The 24,971-nt window shown below is 38.6% G+C and overlaps 3 protein-coding genes across 3 annotated transcripts; 1 reads left to right on the top strand and 2 right to left on the bottom strand.

Moving 5' to 3' along the window:
• Positions 1 to 6,464: 6,464 nt before the first annotated feature.
• LOC141628652 (uncharacterized) lies at positions 6,465 to 7,564 on the bottom strand. The gene is made up of 2 exons (XM_074441760.1): positions 6,762 to 7,564; positions 6,465 to 6,684 (listed from the first exon to the last, which is right to left on the bottom strand). Exons 1-2 carry the CDS (start codon positions 7,562 to 7,564, stop codon positions 6,465 to 6,467), a joined length of 1,023 nt encoding a protein of 340 aa, XP_074297861.1.
• Positions 7,565 to 12,791: 5,227 nt separating this feature from the next.
• LOC141628651 (uncharacterized) lies at positions 12,792 to 14,150 on the bottom strand. Its single transcript, XM_074441759.1, has one exon. The coding sequence runs from the start codon at positions 14,148 to 14,150 to the stop codon at positions 12,792 to 12,794; it is 1,359 nt and encodes a 452-aa protein (XP_074297860.1).
• A 5,616-nt stretch (positions 14,151 to 19,766) lies between these two features.
• Positions 19,767 to 24,569, top strand: LOC141628650 (uncharacterized). The gene is made up of 3 exons (XM_074441758.1): positions 19,767 to 20,291; positions 20,378 to 20,657; positions 23,548 to 24,569. Exons 1-3 carry the CDS (start codon positions 19,767 to 19,769, stop codon positions 24,567 to 24,569), a joined length of 1,827 nt encoding a protein of 608 aa, XP_074297859.1.
• Positions 24,570 to 24,971: the final 402 nt, after the last annotated feature.

Below are 24,971 nucleotides of genomic sequence, written 5' to 3'. Positions count from 1 at the left end.
ATATTTACGGAAGGACATTAATTACAAATTATATGCAACATGCAGCTAAAGAATAAAGTAAATAAGGCAAGGATGATTGTTGCGCTTGTGGGATGACCAGCTGGCTGGGATGCTTTGGCTATGGGCCTCTCGTAAAATATAGAGCTTAGTTGTGTACTCTAAGTAACTATTAAAACGTACTAACTAATTTCAAAAAAAAATTAAGAAAATTGTATAAAACATTTTCGAAGATTAAAAATCAAACCTGATGAATACAACAATGTGAGAGGCACTTATCTCTTCTTCGTCACACCAATGAATAAGGTCTTCATAGGTAAGCATGCATTTCTGTTCTTGGTGTAGTATATGCTCTTCTATATCCACGTTGATCATCGTTGCACTTGTATTTAACACACGAGCCTCAATCATTAACTTCTTTAACGACATAGTTCTCCATTTTTGCCTGAACTCGGGACTAACTTTTACGCCAAGAAAATAGGCTGATGTTGGGTCTAAAGGCTTAGACCTTGGTTGTGTGGAATTGGTTGATTTGGGTGTCTCATCATCTCTTGTATTTTTCTGCATGGTTATCAAAAACATTATTATTAAGAAGGATGAAAAGAAAAATCAATAGGAATGTTCCACGATTGTTTGACACGGCGAGCTGAAGACAAAGGAGATTAATGAAATTCTACAGGATTTTTAAGGTAGAGGTTTATGCGTACACGCCTCTCTATTAGGAGAGGCAATTGAAATTACCTCATTAGGACTATGAATATTACTTTCTGGCCATTGAACAAATGATCCCTTAGCATCATTTAATATCTCCATGTGGCCAGCGGGTACCGGCAACAAAGCGTTTTCGGATCCACCATAGACTTCCTTGATTGTGACTTTTTTAAAACCATTACCTAGGGAGGCACCGTGAATGGAAACAAACTCCCCATTACGTGACATGTACACCAATCCTGAAGCCACCATCTTTATCGGTTTTCCTGGCAATGATAATACACAATTTTTCCAAGCCTACACAATTCAAATTAATCATAATTACTTAAATGTTCTACATTCATACTGAAATCTAAATGTAGCATTCCCAATAACATAGAAAATAAATTTGAATTATACGACTTATAATTACAGTGTAGTTCTAAGATGCATATTCAGTGTAAAGTAATGCATATTGTGTAGGAGAAAATATGATATAAGGGAGAGAATATAATTTGACTACCTCTAGTGTTGAGATAGAAAACTTCGGAATGCTTTGGCCCCTTTGGAGTACGGAAAACCTCATCGATAGTGGCTCCTCACTAGATCGCCCAACCGATTTCTCCTTATCGGATGGCTCGTCATCGGGCGACTCCTCTCCAGACTCCTCTCTAGTAGCTTTTCCGACTTCTAACTCCTCTCTAGCTTCGATTGAGATCCCTCCATAGATGCGAGTTTCCTTGTGTATTCTTAATCATCGCGTCCATGAAACGAGCTAATACTTCTTCACTTGGTCGCTCACCCGTTTGCCAGAACTTCAACATCATCATTTGAGTTTCCTTCAATTGCTCTTCCAAAGTACTTATCTACACAGGGAAAAAATTGAATAAGAAATCAGTTTCTTATTGAACACTTTGTTAACTCTTGACTAAAGCCAATGTTCAGTTATAAATTACCCGCTCCTTCAACTCTGTTGGAGTTGGGTTTTTAGGAGCTTTCCCAAAATATTCTTTTATGCCTATGCCATTAGGAACTCCTCGAACACGACCAGGATGTTCGGCCTTGCCAAGCGCCTTAGCGAGTATATCATCGCGTCCCTTGGGAATAAATACACCTGCCTTCACGTCTTTTTTTATTGCTTCCTACACACACATATAAAATAAAATAGTTGTGTACAAAATTAGCTACACATATATTAGTTTCAACGTACATTATTTCAAATGTCATACTAACTTACAATTTTTTTTCCACTTCCTTAACATAATCGGTCATATCTCCATTCTCGGACTTGTGAGCCCTTAGCCAAATTAAATATCGATCAACTTTTTCCACTGGGCATCCCTTCGCGGCAAAATCTGCTTTCTAAAAAAGGCATTTAACTTAAGTTGGCTAAATATTCCATAAGTATGAATGCATAAAGTTAAACAATTAAAAGTTAACTTACAACTTTCTTTTCAACTTCCCGATATCCTCCTCGAGAACCATGGTATTGTGCTTGCCTTTGAGCCGCATTCTTCTTATTTTTCTCACTAATGGCCTGTTTTTCATCCTAAAATATCATTTTACATTGTAGAATGATTAATTTGTAGCCACAAAAACAGTAACTCTTATGAGAGTACAATGTTAGTGTGTTGAAATTTGCCTGTGACCATTCTCAAGGTGTTATAAACTATATCGTGCAGTGGCATCAAAATAGTTTAGAATTTATAAAGGTCTGCCTTTCCTAAAATACCAAACAGTAGTTGCTTGCTGCAACATTCAGAAACAGTCGCCTCAAATTGGTTTCATCATAGAGGTAGGCTGTGCTAGTGGCGGACTTAAATATCCTGTTTTCGGAGTATTAATTTTATGCGCTCAATGACTAGGCAACATGTATAAATGAGTTTATTCTTCCAGTGTTCAGACTAAGCAATATATCTATCCTCTTACCGCACCATAGACGGAAGTTTTGAGTCATTGGCGTAATGTTTTCGGTGTTGACTTGTACAGAAACTGATAGCTGTGTGTTTATAACAGGTGGTGAGTGATCCGAGCTTGACGAAATCTGGGGTTTACTGGAGCTGGAACAATAATTCTAAGTCGTTCGAGAACCAGTTGTCTAAAGAAGCCAGAAAGTTGTGGGATGTTAGTGAAATCTGGGGTTTACTGGAGCTATAGAAGCAGTGTTCTCAGTAGACCGATAGTGTTGCGGGTATTGTCTTGCTTAACCAGAGATGTGAAAATATTACAGTACAAAAGTAATGGAAACAAGAGAATATTCTCATTTGTTTTCCAATTACCAGGGTTGAGCTGAATAATATCAGCAACTGGAATTAAAATTTACAAGCACTGGTATGAATGAACTCTCATAAGAGCTGGAAGTATTCATTGTATTCTAGTGAAAGTGGATGCGGCTTCAGATGGCATCCCAACCCATTGTTACCTTTTGTTCGGATAAATAATGGTGAATTTCATAAATTTACCTTTTGCGCTAATGTTCCTATTAGGAGATTGTATTGAGGTAAAATATATCCCAAAATAATGGTGAATTTCAGAAATTACCTTAAATGCATCAGTAGTATGGGAGGCCACAAATGAATTCCATTCATCCGGTTTTATCTGCTTCCACAAGCTCGGCGGTGTCCACCGGATAGCTCATGTCTCCTCATCGTATAACCACTCACAAACTAACTTACTCTTCCACTTTCTCCATAACTCTCCTGCCTTACTAAGACACCATTCTTCACGTTCCTTACTAACTGTGAATGCCCCCTACATGGTCAAAAAAATAGATATTGATAAAAACTAACCCTTTGTATAAGAAAACATAAATGATTTTAAAAACCAAGTAATTTTCTACATACTGTGATAACTTCTAACATATCTTTTCTTGTCGGCTGATCCACATCATCCCATTTTTCAACCATGCAGCTAATGTGTCCCCGAACAGTAATTCCAATCCAACTAGTGAACTTCGCAGCCCAAACTCCAGTCGGCAGATTCAGCTCACTATCCCATTCTAACTTTATTGGGTCCTCATCTCTAAGAGCTTTTGATGCTAACTTTAAGACCGATCGACCTCTCTGGGAACGCTTTTCTCTCTTAGTCGTACCATCACCAGATTGCCCGGATCTGTTTTTTCTGTTACTTCTTTTTCTCTTTTGTGGTGTCATCGCTAAACCTGCACATAAATGTATTGAATTAGTATTTTTAATTCACAAAGTCACCACCACTCTTTACAACCTATCTTTACAACCTAGACAGTTGGCATAAGAGTAAACTTGTATCAAAGAAGCAAAGGAACCAAAGAGCTAATGCAGGAGCAAAGGAATAAAAGAACAAATGCAGGACTGACTTAACCATATGGAAAAGGAAGCCCTCAGTTGACAAAAAAACAAATGATGTCCTCTGCAAGGCAGAAATGCTTCTCTTATAAATTAAATTACTTTATTAATATACCGTACATTTAATGAAAAAAAAAAGTTACAAAATAAATTACTTGAATAAAATAATGAAATAAACAGTAAAAATATAAATTTGACCATGTTTACTCAAACATCAGCATCACGAGGACGTTTTTTTGAATTGGTTTCTCTCTCAATCCATATGCCCTCATTGTGATCATCACGCGCATATAAACTTGAAGGGTTAACAATATCAACGTCGTCGAACCGTGATAACTGATGGTCAAAGCCCTCAAATACAACATCTTCATCACAAGTATCCAGTGCACGCCTACCCCGTACAGATAAAACAACGGACCAATTTTTGTCCACCGGATCTGTTACATAGAACACTTGTTTTGCTTGAGTGGCTAATATGAAAGGGTCTTCCTTATGACCGATTTTACCGAGATTAACCAACGTGAATCCTAATTTATCCTTGCGAACGCCATTATTACTTTCAATCCACTTGCAACCAAATATAGGAATTTCGAATTCTCTGTAATTCAACTCCCAAATATCCTCAATAACTCCATAGTAATTCATTTTACCCAAAATAGGATTTTTATCTTTCGAACTAGCAAAGTACATTGCTTCTGCTTTTACACAAACCCCACTATTTTGCATTGTGCTCATGCCATCTTGCTTACGAGTGTAAAACGTACAACCATTAATGGCATAACCAGTATAAGAAGAAGCATAAATATCTGGCCCAAAACAAAGTCGTTTTAATCTGGAAGAGATAGCTTCTGGATATTCTTGCAAGTCTTGAATGATTCGACCCTTAAACCAAACTCTAAAAGTCTTATTGTGCTCATTTGCAATCCACTTCTCGGTTTTATTTCGGTGGTTATCCCTTAAGAACACCATGTGTTCTTCGATGTATGGTTGTACCTCATCCTCGTTGTGAAGGACATATGTGTGTGCAATATGCCACGTCTTTGTTGTCATATCTTGACAAACATGACCTCTAAGCCCTTTTTCCCGTCATCCACTCACTATGCCGACTCTTAGGAACCCCAAGTAATTCTGCATCAGATAAGTGAGTATAACAAAAAGAAAGTGCTTCGTCAATAATTGCACGCTCAACAATACACCCTTCAGGCCGATATCTATTAGAAGTGTAGGACTTGTACACTTTCATCAATCTTTCAAATGGATATTGATACCTCAAATAAACTGGCCTAAGATATCTAATCTCTCTAACCAAGTGTACAGTTAGATGAACCATGATTGTGAAAAAAGAAGGAGGAAAATACATTTCCAATTGACAAAGAGAAGAAACAATTAGTTTTTGCAAGGAGTCTAACTCTGAGGGATCAATTACTTTGTTGCATATGGCATTGAAGAAAAAACAGAACCTACTTATAGCAAATCGAACCTTTTTAGGTAAAATGGAACGAATAGCTACAGATAGTAATTATTGCATCAATGCATGACAGTCATGAGATTTTAAACCAGTAAGCTTGAGATCTCGCATTGATACAAGGTTGCTTATATTTGAAGAATATCCCTCTGGCACTTTAACACCATGCAAGCACTGACAAAACTCCATTTTCTCCTTTTTTGAAAGCGTATGAGCAGCCGGAGACAAATAAGAACGTGTACCCTTTTCTTGTGGTGCTAGCTCAGGCCTAATTTTCATATCCATCATATCTTTCCTAGCCGCCTTGTTGTCTTTTGACTTATTTGGAACATTGAGAAGAGTGTTGATGATATTATCACATACATTCTTCTCAATATGCATAACATCTAAGCAGTGTCTTATAGAGAGGTCACGCCAATAAGGAAGTTGTTCAAAAAGAGGACTCATCTTCTTATAACCACGAGACGCCAATTTGGAACCTTTCTTCCCATATGTAATCTGAATATCTTTTACCTTTTCATATACTTCATTCCCCGTTAATATCTTAGGAGGTGGACGATGTTCGGGTTTTCCATTGAACGCTTTTTGTAGCCTACGATAAGAATGATCCTCTTCTAAAAACCTACGATATCCTAAGTAGGCTGCTTTCCGAGAAAATGTCAAATAGCAAGAATCTACATCTTCACCACACAAAGGGCACGCCTCCTTCCCATGTACCGTATGCCCGCAGAGATTGCCATATCTTTGGAAAGTCGATATAGTGCACAATAACATTGCTTTTAAATTGAATACGCTATTCTGATAGGCGTCAAAAACTTCTATCCCTTTATCCCATAATAATTTCAAATCATCAAGAAGAGGAGCCAAATAAACATCTATATCGTTACCAGGTTCTTTAGGCCCAGATATCAACAAGGACAACATCAAGTATTTGCGTTTCATGCATAAAAATGGAGGTAAGTTGTAAATAGCTAAAAATCGGCCAAGTACTATCTTTGACTACTCAAATTTCCATAAGGATTCATCCCGTCGGTTGATAATGCAAGACGAAGATTTCTCGGTTCTTTGCCAAACTCCGGGTACTTAGAATCAATGTACTTCCACTCTAACCCATCAGCCGGGTGTCTCAACTTCCCATCATTAGCTTTGGCAGTTTTATGCCATGTCAATAGCTTCGCATCTTCCTTATTCGCAAAAAGGCGTATCAACCTTGGAATTATTGGAAAGTACCACAAAACTTTTGCTGGTATCCCCTCCTTCTTTTTATACCGCCACTCTTTACAAACTGGACAGTGCGTGCATGTCTCATATTCTTTGCGATAGGACATGCATGAATCTTTTCATATTTCATACCAATTCCTCGAAGTATCTTCTTTGCCTCATAGGTGCGATTGGGAAGCACATTATCTTCGGGAAGCATGTCTTTCACCAATTCTAGGAGGTCATTAAAACTCTTGTCGCTCCACCCATTTTTGGCTTTCAAATTATATAGCTTAACAATTGACGCCAATTTTGTGTATTTCTTGCAACTCTTATACAACGGCATCTCAGTATCTTTTAACTTATCTAATACAATACTTATGTCCTCCAAATCATTTTCATTAAGGTCTTCATCATCATCTATAATTTCTTCATCAACATTTATAGATGAGTTCTGTTCTTCCTCATTGTCTCCAAAAAAATCTCCCCATATATTTTCAGAGTTATCATCAGACTCATCAATCGACTCCGAATTCATACCCAAATCCGGATCTTCCAGTGAATTAGAATCCTTTTCAATTAGATTGAAACATGTTTCTTTCTCCATCTCACTAAATTGGAGATTTATACCTTCTCCAATTCCTCCTTTTATGATTCTAGATTCTCCGTTAAAAGTCCATCGTCTATATTTTGGATTAAAATTTCTCTTTTGTAAATGAATTTTTACATCTGACAAGCTCATATAACTCATATTAAGACACATATCACAAGGGCACGCCATAATAGATGTGTTTGTCACATTCTCTCTAACAAAGGAATAAAATCCAGTTAGCCCGGCATCATATTCTGGGTCACCTCTTTTCGCATCAAACATCCAAGTACGAGCCATAATTATCTATATAATCATATAGATAAAGTCAGATGTGTAAAGACTAACTGATTCTCTACTTCACAGAATCAGTGATACGAACACAGGGACATGGAAACATGAAATCAGATTACTGAATGAGTTAAGTCGTTGTAGGCTGTTATGTTATATAGTTTGTATCTTATCTCTTTATAATTTACTTTATAGAGTTCATCACTTTCCCTAATAAAATTCTTCTTACTTTTTAATAATATTGTTTTTTCTAATGTTATTTTCTATTACTCATTACTATTTTAATAAAATTCTTCTTACATTTTAAGGCTATTATGTCAGCACTTGCTACACCTAACAACCTGAAAGAAAACAATGACAGGAAGAAGCTCAATTGTTTCATTGTAGACCTAGACTACAGTGTGCTTAATCCAAGCCGTAATGGATTCTACACCTAATGCTCAGCACCGTTTCCACGAACCCGCCTCTTGGTGACTCGAGCCCATGGATAGGTTCAAGCCTTATGTAGGAATTTCCTATGGGAAGTGGGAGAAAGAAATACGAGATGAAACGCATCAGAAAATTCCTCGTTTTTTCAGAAATCCATTTGGGTTTATTAACATATGGTGACCACAAACTGAGTAGACGAAGAACTGATGGATACAAAGTCTGAAGTAGACGAAGAACTGACAGATGTGGAGTCCGAACTAGATGAGGAAGGTCTTATTATCGAGGTGCCGTATTAGAGAGAGTGATGAAAAGGATGATAAAATGCAATTAGAGGAAAAGAAAGATTGAGCTATTTGTGTTGATGATTTATTTGAGAAGCAACACCATACTTTTTCAAATGTACAAGGGACACCTGTGAATCAAACAAGGGTTGTAATTGGGCATAAAAATTGATGTCATGGGAAAGCAAACTACTCGCTATATCAAATGGCGAGATGTAAATGGGCACAGAATCTGAGAACCGACGCAGAATGTTAATGCAATTACTACAGTAACTTCACGCGATTTGAAAGAGCTAGAAGTTCCTGAAAATTAGAAAAAAACAACTACTCGTTGTTTGAGATGGCGGGAAGTTATAGAATCTGTAAAAAAAATAAAGTGGTGACGTTGAACCCATTCCGTGTAAATAGTTTGGAATGAGCCCCATTTTTGTAAATATTTTGGTTTACAACTTCATTTAAGAAAAAAATTCTATTCCTAAACACTCATTTACCCTTTGGCTCATCAATCATAAAAGACTTCTGACTTTGGACAGACTAATCAAGATGGGCATCAGTACTCAAAAGACCTGCTATATTTGTGGTACTTAAGATAAAAATCATCAACATATTTTTCAGAATTGCTGTTATACTCAAACTTGTTATGCGCTTCTTTGTGACTAGCTTCAGGTTCAAATTAGGGGACAAATCACTCCTGAAAAGCTACTTAGGGGACCATGACTGGTGTAGCACGAGAGGTCTGATTTAGTTAGCAAGAGCAAAGGTTATATTAGTTGCAATGTAAAAATGTGTGTGTGGTTCTGGTTTCGTTTTGATGAAACAGAATGAAAGAGTCTCGTGTCTTGGTGATGAGGCCTTTTGGCATGGTTTTTATAATGTTACTAACATATCCACCAAAAAAAGGGTGGGCTATTACTGTTGTGTCAAAGCAGCACTGACCGACAGCTAATGCTATACAGGATTGTACAAAGGACCAATCAGAAGTTGTAGAAAGTCACAAGATTTTGAGCTTCACAGAGGAGCAAATTACAGTTAAGCACAAGCAGATTGAGGGGGTAAATAAACGAACTATCAGGAAATAATGGAGCAGCAAAATTGATTTTATTGTTCAATTGATTTATGCAAATAAACGAACTATCAGGAAATAATTATCAGCAAATAAACGAATTGATTTAAGCAAACAAACTAATTGATTTAAGCAATCAAACGAAATCAATTTTGCTGCAAACAAACGAATTGATTTAAGCAAACAGCAAAGAAACGACAAGTGGTAATCGGCAAATAAACAAATAATCAGCAAATAAATAAACAAATTATCAATTGATTTCAGCAAAACGAATTGATTTCATTGTTCAATTTTGGTATTTACGAAACCAATTTGTACTAAATAAACCATTTATCAGGTAACAGATGAAAAATATGACAATTGACACACCTCGGTAAGGAGATGAACGACAGGCGGTGATTGGCGGTGAGATGTTGGCAGTTAAGGCGATGATCGATGATGAAGACGGACGATGAACAACAGGCGGTGATAAGGTAGCGTTAGGGCGATGATGATGAAGACGGACGATGATTGAGGTTTATGGTTTATTAGGGTATAAAGCTGTGTTTGAATGAGGATTGAGTAACTTAGTGGGGAAGTTGGATAATCACGACTAAAAAGTAAGAAGACGGAGGAAGAAGACGGTCAAGTTAATGACCTGTCTTGTATTTTATTAAGAAGACGGTTTTATTGACCAACCGTCCTTGTTATTTTTACAACGATGACGGATGTTCCAATTAACCGTCCTAAGTATGTATTCATAAATGGCGCCAAAATTAATGGTCGATATAAGACGGTTCCGTCTCCAACCGTACTCTAAAGGGCGTCCTCTTTGAGAGTAATTGTAGTAGTGGTTTAAAAGAGAGTAAGGGTTTTAAATTTTGGAGTTAATAGAAAAAGTAGGTGGAGTGGTTGGGATTATAAAGGAAGAGGGAGAGATAGGGTCCGAGAAACGAGGAGGAGGAGTAGTGGCAATGATGAGTGTTTGGGAAGCTGTGCAAAAGACGGCGCGGGTTTTGAAGATTAATAATTCATTACTTGACGTCCCAAGGCGTGTCTCATAAGGAATTAGGGGCAAACTGTTTGGGCCAAATTCTGCATATTGGCCTAATGGGAAGTAGGTCCATCAAGACTTATTTAATGAATTGGGCCGAGCAATCTAGTAACCAAAAAGGGCCCGCGAGTAAAAGAAGTCAGGAAGATCTCAGGGAGATTTTAGAGAGATCAGGGAGAGTAGAGTCCAAGGCAGCGGATTATGGAAAGAAGCCCAGTAGGACCTGGATACAAGATTCCTTGCCGTCCAAGGAATTGGACTTGATTAGGGTTTTTACCCTATAAATAGCCAAAGAGAGGGAGAAGAAAGATCATTCAAGAATCGGCATACAAATACAATACATCGTGCTAGCTATATTATCGCGCCATCTCTCTTGTACCCATTCTCATATTAAAAGCTAGTGCAATCATTGGAAGGGTACTATCCCTTCCCGCAGTCGTTTCCCACATTGGGTTTTCCGCGTCACCAAATCTCTTGCGTCACCCCATACTAGCATCTTTAATTTCCATATTTAGCATTCACATAAACAATATCACTAATATACAACGAATAAGACCGCATTGACCTCACTTAACCTAATTCGGTAGAAAAATACCAAAACAAGGTGTCTATGTAAATGTTGATATATTCTGATAATATGGTTTAAGGTGTATGAGTGTTGCCTGAAACTTATATACCAATACTGGTTTATGAGCTGTACCTTCATCAATACTTATGTCGGAGTATAATCAAAGCTGATGGTTGGAGTCTCAAGATCGATTTTATACTCAAACAACTTAGTTACTTACATGGTGATGATACGACACTTCAAAAATCTCTGAAATGGAACAAGCGTTTGAGCATTACTATCAACATTGCCTCGGCTCTTTCTTATATGCATACTGCTTTCTTAATGACGGTGACATTTCTGTCATGACTTTATTACTTGTTGGGAAAAAGTGTCATCTTCGCGTCCAATTAATTTTGTTTGGCAGTGCTCACACATGGAAGGAGAGCCTTAGCGTACCGGTTAAAAACTCTATAGAAGATGGTGCATGTTCATGAGTTTCTACTATAACTATTTTAAGTATTTTTCTCTGTAGTTATATAGATTGTTCGACTTCGTCGCCAAATTGTACCCTTCCTAGGGTGACATGATAAAATTAGATATTTATTTATTAAAAATTGGAGCTACCATTATTATGTAAAAACGTTTTGCCCTAGTTTTTGTTACAAGTCAGAATAACTACCGAGGGATAAAATTTACGAGTGCAGATACTTTCCATCTCATAAAAAAATGCGGCTTTCAATTTCTTTCAACGCAAATTCTCTCTTGTGACGGGTACTATTCCGTCACAAACACTGTTCACATTTGCGACGGGCCAAATGTCACCATTTTATGAGAAAATGTGACCATTTTTTTATAGGTGACATTTTATGAACAGTACTTGAGTGGTTACATTTTATCAAAAAGTGGTCACATTTGCCCGTCGCAAATTGTGACCGTCATAAGGGAGAATTGCTCTTCTTTCAAAGGTCTAGATCGCATTCTGATTTCTGATGACATACAACGGTTTCTAAATTTATACACCAAACAACAGATAGAAGGTTAGAAGGAAAAATATCATTTTTTTGGTAGAACGAAGCGCGCACTTAATCGCATTACAATAGAAGGGATGGGGATTCGTTGAGACATATTGTCCACAATACCTCCGTCTTAACAACTAGACTAAGACAACTTCGGCAAACGGAAAAATATCATAGAGATCAATATGAGTGATAAAATGGATTCTCCATTTCCTAAAAGAATGGAGAGAATCCCAACATAAAATTCATACTCATTCATACTCCCTCCTATTCCCGTCTCATTGTCCATTTCCGTCTATTTACATAATTGTCCCATTGTCCATTTTTTTGTAATGTTTTTTCTTACATAATGACTATACTACCCTTGTTACTTTTCATTATTTACAACCCAACCCACCCTTAACCCATCCTATTAGTACTTTTAATTGTCCATTTCCGTCAATTCACCCACTTTCTTGTGTCATTTCCACAATGGGACAGTTATCGGGAATAGGAGAGAGTATATCCTACTTCCAAGTTCCACGTACTAATCCATTTATACCTTTTAATAATAAAAACAAATGCAATATATCAGCGAAAACAAGTCAACAAGTGTTTCATGGTCCTCGAACTATACTACCCATTAACCATCATTGATGCGAGGCTAAACATAAATGACCGAATGTGCCAGACATAAAAGTTCTACAATGAACATAAATTACTTCCAGGTTTCAAACCATTTATATTGCCCCTTTCGACTTCTTTTTACAAAATATATAAACCTACAATGTTAAATTTATTATTTTGATTTTTTTTTTAAAAAAAACAATTTCAATCAATAAGTTTTTTTTTTTTTTTTTCTTTTGGCAACTATAAAAGAAGAGATTACAATCTCATGGCCCTAGAAGCAAGGCCATGTGCTACAGCATTAAGGTTTCTTGCAATATACGAAAAACCTAAACAATGAAAACAAGCATAAAGACCCTTGAGATCCTGCAGGATGCCTTTGACAACATGATTTACTCCTGCATATCCTGCAATCTGACATAGTAATGGTAAACAATCTGACACCACCTCCAGATGTAGAAAGCCTTTCCCAGCAGCCCACTGAATAACCGCAAGGATGCCGAGAGCCTCCGCATGCAACGCTGATTCTGCTGTAATCTTCCTGCTTCCGTGCTCAAACATGATCCCCTCTCCGTCATAAGCCACCCACCCAATCCCGGCGGCCAAGTTCTTAGACCAACCAGCGTCGACCTTTACCCTGATTCTCCTACACTGATCCCTCCCACCGACCATATACACAGGAAATCCGTCCTTGATAGCCCTCGTCTCATTGCCGCCTATTGAAGGCATCGCCTGTCCTAGCACCTTCTCACTGTGTTCCTTCTTCTTCCGCATAGCTTGTAAGTAAATATCCACATTGTTTGCGATAGACTCAAGAAGGACGCTCGGAATAACCCTATCCCCCTTGAAGACCGCATTGTTACGAGTAGTCCAAAGACCCCATAACGTTGCCAGGAAGACAAGAACCCTTCTTTCACCATCCTCCATCTTCTCCAAATACCGGAGCCAATTAATAATCCTTTCACTAAGTGGTACCATAGTAACTCCTTCAACCCGAATTCCTAAGAGCGACCCCGCCCAGACCCTAACAGACAAACCACAGTCCCTAAAAATATGCTCAATCGTCTCACTGTAAGATTGGTCCTCCAAACACATCCGACATATATGGTTTCCTTCAATTGATCGCTTCTGGAACTCAAAACCCACTGGAAGAGTGTTAGTAATGATCTTCCATATCAAAATTTTCCATAAGTTCGGCCCAGGTAAGCTCCATAGACGTGATTTACAGAAACCCCTCCCTGTCATTGAAATCCTAGATTTATCTTTTATAGTACCTTTTTTCTCAAAAAACTCCATGAATGCGATGCCGTACCCACTTTTCACCGAGTAAACTCCATCGTTAGTGAGCGGCCAAAAAACTGCATCCTGCTTCCTCGACATACATAGTGTTGATGCAATAATCCGCTCCGCATCCTGTTCTTTAAAGAGTGTACGCACTAGGGGGGCGTTCCAAGTTAAATCACTCTTCCATAACTCTCGTACTTGAAGAGTCCCCAGAAAGATAAAGGCAGGGTCCAGCAAGCGATCTTGCGGTTCAGGTGTGACCCCGTTCATCCACTTTGCATTCCACACATTAAGGCCAGATTCCAAACCCGGTTTCCAACCAATATTTTCCATGATCAGCTCCAAACCATAACTAATACTTTTTACCCCCCAAGAGCAACCAAATCCCTATTTAGGGCGAGTTCCATCAACAAAGGTATTAGTGCCAAAGATCTTCCGTCGGAAAATCCTGCTGAAATAAGAATCATCCCCCGAGACCAGTCTCCACCCATGTTTGGCAAGCAGAGCCTTATTAAGGCATCCTACATTCCGTATGCCCAAGCCCCCTGAACTCTTTGGAAGACTTAGAAAATTCTTACTGCACCAATGTAGTTTCTTCCCCAGTTTACACCCAGCCCACCAAAATTGTGCCAACAGAGAATTGAGCTTTGATGACACACTTACCGGAATTTTGAAAACCGATAGAAAGTAATTAGATAGATTTGAGAGGAATGAAGAAATTAGGGTAAGCCTACCAGCAGGCGATAAGAAAATTCTGTTCCATGAAGAGATGCGTTTTGAGACATAATCAATGAGTGAAGCAAAGATCCCCTTCTTAGACTCTTGAAGTTCTGCCGGAATCCCCAAATACTTTCCAATACCCTTCGTTGATCGTACTCGAAGCACACTCATGGTCTCTTGAGCCTTTGCTAGAGTTGTACTTGGACTGAAGAGAATGCCAGATTTATCCAAATTCAATTTTTGACATGATGCATCACAATAATCATCCATGATCCGTTTTAAATTGGTTGCTGCTTGGCCGCTATCTTGAAAGAAAAAAACCGAATCATCTGCAAAAAATAAGTGAGTGATTGGTTTCTTCTGTTGACATAAAGTGATCCCTTTCAGAAGACCCACCTCCTTTGCATTTTCAACCTGCCCTCCAAGCACCTCCATGCAAAGAATGAAAAGGAAGGGAGATAAGGGATCCCCCTGGCGCAAACCACATCGCGGTTGAAAGCGAGGTAGTGGAGAACCATTAAGCAAAACTTCGTACGACACCGTGGTTACGCAATTCATAATAAGCAGTACTAATCTTTGTGGAAACCCAAACCGGAGAAGAACCGCCTCCAAAAAATCCCACTTGATTCTATCATAAGCCTTACTCATATCTGCCTTAAAAGCACACCGTCGATGCTTTCCTTTTTTGTGACTCAAGATACGATGAATAGTCTCATGAGCAAGAAGAATATTATCACTAATATGACGCCCAGGAATGAAAGCATTTTGTACATCACTCACCAGCGCCCCCATAACCCTAGCCACTCTATTCGTAATACATTTAGACACGATGCGCATGAAAAAATTACACAGGCTTATAGGCCTATAATCCGAGACCCCCTCTGGGTTATCAGTTTTTGGGATAAGAGTGATAAACGTTCGATTGAGCTCTCTTAAGACCCGGCCTGAATTCAAGATAGAGAGCACAGCCTTAGTTACCTCCTTTTTCACCAAAGGCCAACATTTCTGAAAGAAGCACGCAGGAATACCATCTGGGCCCGGCGATTTAAAAGCACCCATCTGAAAGACTGCACCCCGTACTTCCTTGGCCGTAAAAGGCCTCAGAAGGTAATCCGCATCATCATTCGAAACTTTCCTTCTTACCGAAGAGAGAATCCTATCAAAGGAGGCCGCAGATCTCCACTCCCCCCTAATTGTCATCACAAGCAGCATATAAGGCCTTAAAATTCTGTTAGAACGCAGAGACGACAAGGTTGTGATCATAAATCCATGCCCCATCATCCCCTCTTATGCCATGAATATAATTCCTTCCTTTCCACCCCTTAACCCAATTGAAGAAGAACTTTGTACATGTATCTCCATCCACCATCCACCGCATCTTTTCACGTTGTTTCCAAAAAATTGCATTTGCCCTCGCAAAAGCCTTAACCTCCTCATTTGTCTTTAGGTACAACTCATCTCCGCCACCCATGACATCAACATTTAAACCGTCTTCCAAATTTCTGTCTAAGTCATCCCAAACCTTCCTCCACTCACTCTTTTTATCCAAAGCCCACTTCTTTGCCAAACTTTTCACCCGAGCAAGTTTTCGAGCTACTTGATACGCCGGAGAGCCAACCACCGTAAGATTCCAGGCAACCCGAATCCCCTGCATACACTCCTCATGATCTAACACCCAAGCATCCATTTTATATGGTCTTTTCCCCCCACACCCTGTAAGATTTAAATCAAGCTCAATCGGGGCATAATCCGAGATTTGAACCGGATAGTGTTTAATACCCGTATTGGGAAAATAAATAAGCCAATCCTTTGAGGCCAAAGCTTTATCAAGCCTCTCAAAAACTCTCTTATCTCCCTTTCGATTGTTGCACCAAGTGTATCTCGGTCCCTTGAAAGGAATATCAATTAATTCGTTCCTAAGTTTCCAGTTGATAAACTCATTTGCTCCCTTAATGGGATTTTGACTGCAACTCCATTTATCCAAAAAACAGTCCACCTGATTGATATCACCAATAATAAGATATGGGTATGTACAAGTCTCAATCCATTCGTCCAATTCACTCAAAACAGCAGAACGTAAATTTAACTCTGGGGCACCGTAAAAAAAGCACAAGATACCAAAAGAGACCATCATACTTCCTTACCAAAAGCACCATAATTTTCTTACAAGCCCTAACAAGAGTCATTTTCGCCTCTTTTTTCCATCCCATCCACAAACCACCAGATGCCCCTACTGCATCCACCCCAAAAGACTTCACAAAACCTAAAGATCTAAACATAGGGAAAACTTTATTTGCATTACATTTGGTCTCTATTAGGAAAAGGAAATCATAATACGTACTATCTAATAACGCTCTTATCTTTGGAATTGTAGGGGCGAGCGTGTTATTGAGACCCCTACAATTCCATACCAAGCCCATCATGGTGACAAAGGAGGTTGTGACGGCCCAACCTCCGCAAAGCCATTAAACTCAGAAACCTCAGTACCAGCAGCACCTCCATTAACGGAGGAAGAAGACGAGTCACTTAAATCAATCATAACAATGTCCGGGACACTCACCCTGAAACCATATCGCTGACCTTCCTTTCTTCCAGACAAGATACCCTCCCCTGCACAGCTCCTCTTTGCTAGCTGCCTCAAATATTCCTTAGCATTTTCCAGAGTTCTTTGGCCTGCTCAGGCACGATATACTCCACCACATCAGTACTGCATTTCCTTTTCCTGGCCATCCTTACCTCTTCCTTATGAGTCAATTGCAGCTCAGAGATATGTTACGCATCAGCCAACCCCATGAAACCATCCGAGATATTACCAGAAGAAACCTCAGCAAGAAGTCTAGCTTTATTGCCAACAGCAGGGATGTCAAACAGCTTATCAATTCCTTGCTTGCTTCCTTCACCCATCTCTAGAGCAATCCCAGCCATTTTCCTAGCATTCTGAAATACCATTTCCAGAGGCTGCAGAGTAGAAGACTCAGCTTGCATCTCTTTGTCCTTTCTCTCAATACCCACATATTTCAGGGAAATGGGAGGCACCTCCTCAAACCCATGCTCCCCAATCCCCTCCAACTCCTTCTCAGTCAGTTCAACAGTTGCACTTGTACCCCCCACAACCACGATATCTGGAGCCACAACTGCTTCATTCCCAGCCTCCTCTGAAGATGTGATGACTATGGCAGCATCAGTAAAACTGTCCTCAAATGATTCCTCATAAAACTCGTCCTCAGCTTCAGCATCCTCAATCCAAACATTACTAGGAGCCTCTGACATATCAGAATCAGAGTCACTGATAATAATAACCTCATTTAGGTTCATTGCCCCTGGAGCAGCTTCAGCATTTTGATGTTGTTCATTTAAATTTGTTCCTTCCACTATTTGATGGACAGGCCCATCAGGGTAATGGTACCTTATGGGTATCCCACCATCAGGGGGATCAAAAAACTGATTAACACCCCTTAGTTCATCATCCCAACGCGCCCATTGTTCATCCCCTTCCACCCTGTCACTGATAGCTTCCTGAATCCGTAAGTCTCTATCAAGCACCCCGCTCACATTACCCTCACCAGCATAAAGAACATAAGGATCATTCTCCTACAACTGTCTTAACAATTCAATAGACTGCCTATCAATAAGTTGTAATAATTGTACAGTGAAGAAAAATTTGAAGGTCGAAGTTTAGTATAGTATTAAAGAGAGACCGGGACAATATAAATGAGATTGAGAGTACATTCGTGTAAGAGCTACGTATTAGGCAGCAAACAACATAAAATACAACAAATGATAGTGTCACACATTTGTACCAAGCTTTCATTAGCTTTGAACAGAGGACCACGCATTTGCATCAACCCAATCAAATGCCAAGGGGCTCAGGAAAGCGTCTGGAATGCCAAAAGAGCTGACCAATGCCAGAGCATGTGGGCGCAGTTCACTGCAAAGCTTAATCACTTCTTGCCTCACTATCGCGGCATTTTCAACAGTTAAGTATCCGTATCGGAGGAATGACACGCCTTCTTCTAATATGACTAAAGCGTATAATGTTCGCATTAAGCCCAAGACTTCCTGCCAGTCATGTTGAAAGTTAAATAGAGACTAGTTACCATCGTGGCTTTGTCCAAGCGGACAGTAATAAAACTTGCCACAAGAAAAAGTACGGACACAAATGCTGGTAGATTGCCAAAGTCAAATACTCAAATATTTGTACGGTTCACAATCACGATCTTAAATTGTTTATACACAAGATTCTCTATGATAGTATTAGGGCTTCATGAACTCGAGGTCTCTTTTGAGATAGTCAAGCTGGAGTTAGTTACACTAACCTAGTTAGTATTGCTTAACTATAGTTAGTGAAGTAGTTAGAGTAATAACAGAATTGTGTATATATACTCAACCAAACTCATAATGTAATTTAACATAACTGAATAATAACCACCATATTCTATTTACTCTTGGTGTATTACTCTCTAGATATTTCTAGGTTTGCATCAATGGTGATCAAGAAGTTCATCTTCTTCACATGGTATCTCGAGCTACAGGTTGTGATTCTATGTTTCTAAACCTTCGATTTCCACTATTCACAATCGCAAGTCATTTCTTCGCATTTCTTCGCAATTGCTATTTCAATTGCGTTCTTAATCATTTTTCAATTCCGTATAATCAATCGTCTGATTGTTCTTTGCTTCCGCATCACTATTACTGTGATTTTCATTCTAATTGATGTTAATTTCATAATATTCTGATTATCCAGCTGATATTTTCAATCATGATCATGATTCTCTGTTTTTTGTTACGAATTTCTTCTTTTTTCTCTGAATTTTCTTCATAATTCAGTTTGTTCTTGTTATCTTTCTCACAAATATCACAAAAATCCTAAAAATTAGGCGTTTTTTTTCTCCATTACAAAATTCTTGGTAATTGTTGATCTTCATCATGCCTGATTCACCACATGATGATTCTGCTGATTCTTATGACGCATATGATGATCCTCTCTATGTGTCTTCTTCTGATAATCATAATCAACGCCTTGTTGATTTGCCGTTTGACGGAACTGGTTTTCCTCTTTAGAAAAAGGATGTTTTAATGGCTTTAGCATCCAAAAACAAAGAAGGTTTTGTCACTGGTACTTGTCCACAGCCACCTCCCACGGACAAAACATACAGAAAATGGCGTCGTTGTGATTTGCTTGTCCTCAAATGGATTCTTAACTCTCTTCACAAAAAAATCAAGGAAAATATGATGTATGTTACTAATTCTAAAGAACTGTGGGGTGAGCTTGTTGAGAGATATGGTCAGGTCAATGGTATGGAATTATATCAGCTTAAGAAGGATCTTAATGCCATTTCTCAAGACAATCTACCTTTGATTGATTACTATTGGAGCCTGAAACGCACTTGGGAAGAGAGTGATGATCTTGACCCCATTCCTATGTGCACTTGTGGTGCCTTCGATGCTTGTTCTTGTCATCTCCTGAAGAGACTCCTTGATCGTGAGACTCAAGAGAAGCTAATTCAACTCTTGATGGGCCTCAACAACACTTATGACAATGTTAGGTCACATGTTCTCACCATGGATTTCATGCCTACTCTCAACAAAGTTCTAGGTCTCTTGCAGAAAGTTGAGAAGCAGAAACAGATAGTTGATTCTGTTGAAGCCTTGCCTGAATCCAGTGCTTATACTAGTGCTAAGCATGAGGATGATTACTCTAATTCTTCTCACAAGAAACCTAGGGTTGAGGATCTGGATGAGAAAGCTAAGAAAGTCTATACTCACTGCAAGAAGAAGGGTCATCTTGTGGACGACTGTTATCAGCTTGCACTTTCTGCAACATTCTTGGTCACATTCAGCAGCATTGTTATCAGTTCAAGAAGTACAAAGCTGCTCAGGCCAAGGCTAACAAGGGTGGCCATTCCAATCAGGGCAGAGGTCGTGGTGGCTTCAAAACAAGGGCTAACAATGCTGATACTGCCTCTTATGATGATGATGATTACTATGAGACTGCTATGACACCTCTGCAAGAAGAAGACTGTCTTGACCAGGATGGAGATCTTGTTTCTGGTCTTGTGGATACTATCACAGAGAGGGTTCTCAGGAATATCTCTAAGAAATTTCCTCCCAATGGCAATTGTAACACCCCGTAAATTTGAAGACCTTTATTATATTTTAAAAGTAATATTTTAATCTATTTTAATTTAATATTAATTTATTTGAAATAAAATTTATTTGATAAAATATAATCTTATTTTATTTTGAAGAAATGTAATTATTTTTGATAGTTTAGAAATGTTTAAAAGTGATTTAAACTATATTTAAACCTTTTCCTTTGATAAAATAGATTTCGGATAAAATTCGTAAAATTGGGATTTTCCCATTTCTTACGGTCGTTGGGAAAACGAGTTTGGATATTGGGCATACGAGTACTTAATCTTTTAGTAAAATCGTGTTTAAGAACTTTAATATTCTCGGAAATCGCGTTCGACGAATATTTCTAATTACTGTCGAAACAAACCCCAAAACGTAAACAAATGACCCATCTCCCCATGCCTTTTGGCTGGCCACCTACCATCCATTTTCCCCTCTTTCAATTCTCATTTCCTCCATAATTCACTCTCTCTCTTCCTTTCATCAAACACCAAATTTATCTCAAAAATCCTCCTTACAATCCCTAAATCCACCATAAATCATTCATTTCTCCACCAAATCTCATAAAAATTATATATTTGGAATCCTCTCTTCAATCCTCATCTACTAGTAAGCTTTATTTTCATTTCCCCCAATTTTGTTTTAAGGCTCATCATTTAGGGTTTCGAATTTAAGCTTAATAATTGTGTTTTTTGTTGTTCTTATAGGTGAAGAATTTGAAGATGAGTTAGGTGACTCATATATTGTAGAAGATGATGAGTGATTTCGGTTTCTAGGGCTCTTTCTCAAGTGTTATTGTTCTCTTTTTCTAGCTTAAGGTAACTATTCCGAGTCACTCGACGAATTAATGTCAAATTAGTAGTTGTATTTGTTGTTTGTTGTTGTTTGAGACGATCTTGTTGATAAATGAATGAATGGAGTAAGATGAGTATGCTTATGTTTAATTTATGTTACCCATTTGTATATTATTGTTTAGAACAAATTTGGATGAGGAATTATGTGTTGTGACAAGTCCGTGTTTTGGCTGGAACGCGTTAGTACCGGACCGAGACGGTTTCCAATGTTTCCAAAAATATGACAGATTGAACGGCATCGAAAAATTAGGTGGTTTAGCCACTTAAATCACTCAATTCGGAGTCCGTATGAGTAAATGGCGTCGTTTTATCGATTAAAAATTTATAGAAAAGTTTACCCTTGTGTGAGACGGTTATTTATGCTATTTTATTATGCGAGAATTTAATTGAATTGGCTATTTTGTAAATTGGAATATATTTCCTTATGTTGATAGTTTTTCACATGATAGAAATTGGAAATGGCATGAGAATGATATTGTGAGGAGTTTTGTGATTTGGGCCAAAGTAGGCCAAGACTCTGAGCTGGGCCAGATTGACCGAACGAGTTTGGTCAAACTAGGTTTAAACCGGTCAGCCTCGATTTGACCGATGACCCGTCGCGGGACTAGGGTCGAGGATTTGTCTTTGAGTATGATTGTCTTTTCACATATTGGTTGTTGGATGCTTTGGATGCCTTATGCTTGAGTCTTGTTGCCTCTTTGCCATTTTAGCTTGTTCTCATGGATTATGGTACTGTTGGTTAGCTGGAATTTGGATTATTATTGATATTGGAGATATTGTTGGATTGTCAGCTGAATATGCTCTTGCGTAGCCTTTCATATGCTAGGGTGTGTATGATCATTTGTGTGTGCAAGTTTGGACTCTTTGCCCCTCTTATGGTTAATTGGGTGTCCTACTTGTCTTGTGTGGCGTGGGCTAAAGTATTCAAGTTGGGACTAGGTCCTAGGTGAGTATTTCGGCCTTCGTCATAGATAGGCCATTATAGTCTTTGACGAGTATATGTTCATCGCTTTATAGCCTTTGTGTCTTAGCTTGGTGGGTTTATATCCAAGTTAGGGTATGACCTCCTGACGTACTCTTAGAAGTATGTGGTCAGCTTAAGTACTAGCCAACCCTTTGGTGGACTCCTTAGGAGTACTCATGTGGTGTTATCATGGGTCTTGAATGCGGTAGTTTTCCGCATGTCGCTAGGTCTGCGCAGGTTTAGGACTAGGGTGTTTACCTTACCTTGTGGTATAGACTCGAGTTACAGAGTGACTATTGACGGTACTAGGAACTTATGACTGTCTCTAGATATATTGTCCTTTCTTGTTTGATGATTCTATGAATCATAGAAGGTGAGATGCAAGCCGGCTATGGTTGATAGAGTAGTATGAGTCGGTCTAATATTCACATGCTAGGACTATGTGTTATTATATTGTTGTTCACATGATAAGCACGATTGTCTAGCATCTATATGCTAAGGCTATGTGTTATTCATATTCATATTCTTATGTTTACATGTTATATTAATTATGACATTTCGTATTTGGGAGAACTCGGAGTTACTCCCCACTGACTGTGGCTTTCGTATTTGTATAAAATGCGATTGACAGGTAGGTGATGCATATATGGGGTACATGGACGAGCTAGCGAGCAAAGTAACCTTGGGACCTAGATTGGCTTTATTTTATTGACCCTTGAACATTTTTTATGTCATATACTTTTTAGGGATATATGTCTCCCTTTTTCGTATTTGGGTTGTATAACTTTGTTTCGCGACTTTAGCGATGTTTTATTTGTGAGATTTATTTTGGACCTTGCATGTTTGACACCTTCCCATTTGGATATTTTTATAACAGGTTCAGGTTTTTTTAAAATTACAGGTTTTTACCCAAATGAACCTATTACAAACATATCCATGCACTTTTTATCTAGAATTATGTGTTTAATTTTCCGCAATAAATGAGGGTGTCACAGCAATTCAGGTGCTAGTACTTCTGCAGGGACTGCTAATAACACACATTCCATGGGCTTCTCAGGTATTTCTGAGGCTTCTCATGCTTATGATGTGTCTAATTTCATGCATGCTTCTAGTTGGATTATTGACACAGGTGCATCTGACCATATGACTGCTAATTCAGCATTACTAGATGACATTTGTGACTTAGATAAACCCATTCTGATCTATTTACCAGATGGTACTACTAAGTTAGTACATCAAATTGGCATCATGCATCTTACTGAGCATATCACCTTGCATAATGTGTTTATTATGCCTAGTTTTAAGCAAAACCTGTTGTCAGTAGGGACATTGTTAAAACACAATAATATGACAGTTCATTTTTTCCCTGATGAATGTTGGTTCCAGGACTGTTCAAGTAGAAAAGTGTTAGCCAAAGGCAGAAAACAAGTTGGCTTATACAGGATTACCGAAGACTTGGTGTTTAACAGGAGCACTAAAGTCCATTCTAGCCTAAGTTTAGGTCTAAATAAATGTGTTCAGTCTAACAACTGTAATCAGAATACTGATGTTTTTCCTTTGCATAAGAGACTAGGACATACCTCTATTAACAAGTTGAAACATGTACCAGATTTTCAATCATGTAATCACAAGAGTTTTGACTGTCAAGTTTGCATTCTTCCTAAACATCACGCTTTACCTTTTCATAGAAGTTTTTCTCATGCTTCCCATTCTTTTGAATTGCTCCACATGGATGTATGGGGACCATATAGAATTCCCACACTCACAGGGGCAAAGTCTATTTTGACCATTTTAGATGATCACACTAGAACAACTTGGACCTACCTGATCCAATCTAAACATCAAGTACCCTTTCTCATCAAAGCTTTCCTAGTTTACATAGATACCCAATTTAGTGGTAAGGTAAAGATCATTAGAACTGATAATGGGACAGAGTTCATTCAAGGGCCCTGCAGCAAGATGTTCACTGAGAGAGGGATACTGCACCAAAATAGCATTGCTGGTGTCCCCCAACAAAATGGTAGGGTGGAACGTAAACATAGGCATTTGTTAGACACAACTAGAGCTTTGAAAATATAGTCTAATTTGCCCATCAAGTTTTGGGGAGATTGTTTGCTCACTGCCACATATCTAATCAACAAGATGCCCATGGCTTTACTGAAGTGGAAAACACCACATGAGGTCTTGTTTGGTGAGATGCCCAGCTATGATGAACTCAAGAGTTTTTGGATCCCTTTGTTATGCTACTGTGCCAGTGATGTGTGCATTTTACATAGTCTTTATAGGCCATTTATGCACACATTTCTATGCTATTTTAGTAGTAATTTGCTACGAATATGCCCCGAATAGTCTACTTTGGGCTCTCTTGTCATATTTGCAGGTATGAGCCAGAAAGGAGTAAATCAAGCCTAAAACATGTCCCTAGGCATGCATTTAGGAGATGAGTTGAATTGAAGCTTGGGAACTATTGATTTGAGATGC

This window comes from Silene latifolia, chromosome Y, assembly GCF_048544455.1.
Source record: "Silene latifolia isolate original U9 population chromosome Y, ASM4854445v1, whole genome shotgun sequence".
NCBI classification, from domain to species: domain Eukaryota; kingdom Viridiplantae; phylum Streptophyta; class Magnoliopsida; order Caryophyllales; family Caryophyllaceae; genus Silene; species Silene latifolia.
Note: the sequence above shows the minus strand (reverse complement) of the source record. Positions and strands in the feature narration are given on the sequence as shown.

Bases quoted from the DNA above. Each gene is read 5' to 3' on its own strand.
- LOC141628652 (XM_074441760.1), bottom strand. From the start codon at position 7,564: ATGGCTCGTACTTGGATGTTTGATGCGAAAAGAGGTGACCCAGAATAT. The intron at 6,685-6,761 runs GTTTGTAAAGAG...AATAATTCCAAG, and splicing joins AGACATGCACGCACTGTCCA to GTTGATACGCCTTTTTGCGA.
- LOC141628651 (XM_074441759.1), bottom strand. From the start codon at position 14,150: ATGGAAAATATTGGTTGGAAACCGGGTTTGGAATCTGGCCTTAATGTG.
- LOC141628650 (XM_074441758.1), top strand. From the start codon at position 19,767: ATGATGTATGTTACTAATTCTAAAGAACTGTGGGGTGAGCTTGTTGAG. The intron at 20,292-20,377 runs GTCTATACTCAC...GGTCACATTCAG, and splicing joins TGGATGAGAAAGCTAAGAAA to CAGCATTGTTATCAGTTCAA. The intron at 20,658-23,547 runs GTAACACCCCGT...TGGGCTTCTCAG, and splicing joins ATTTCCTCCCAATGGCAATT to GTATTTCTGAGGCTTCTCAT.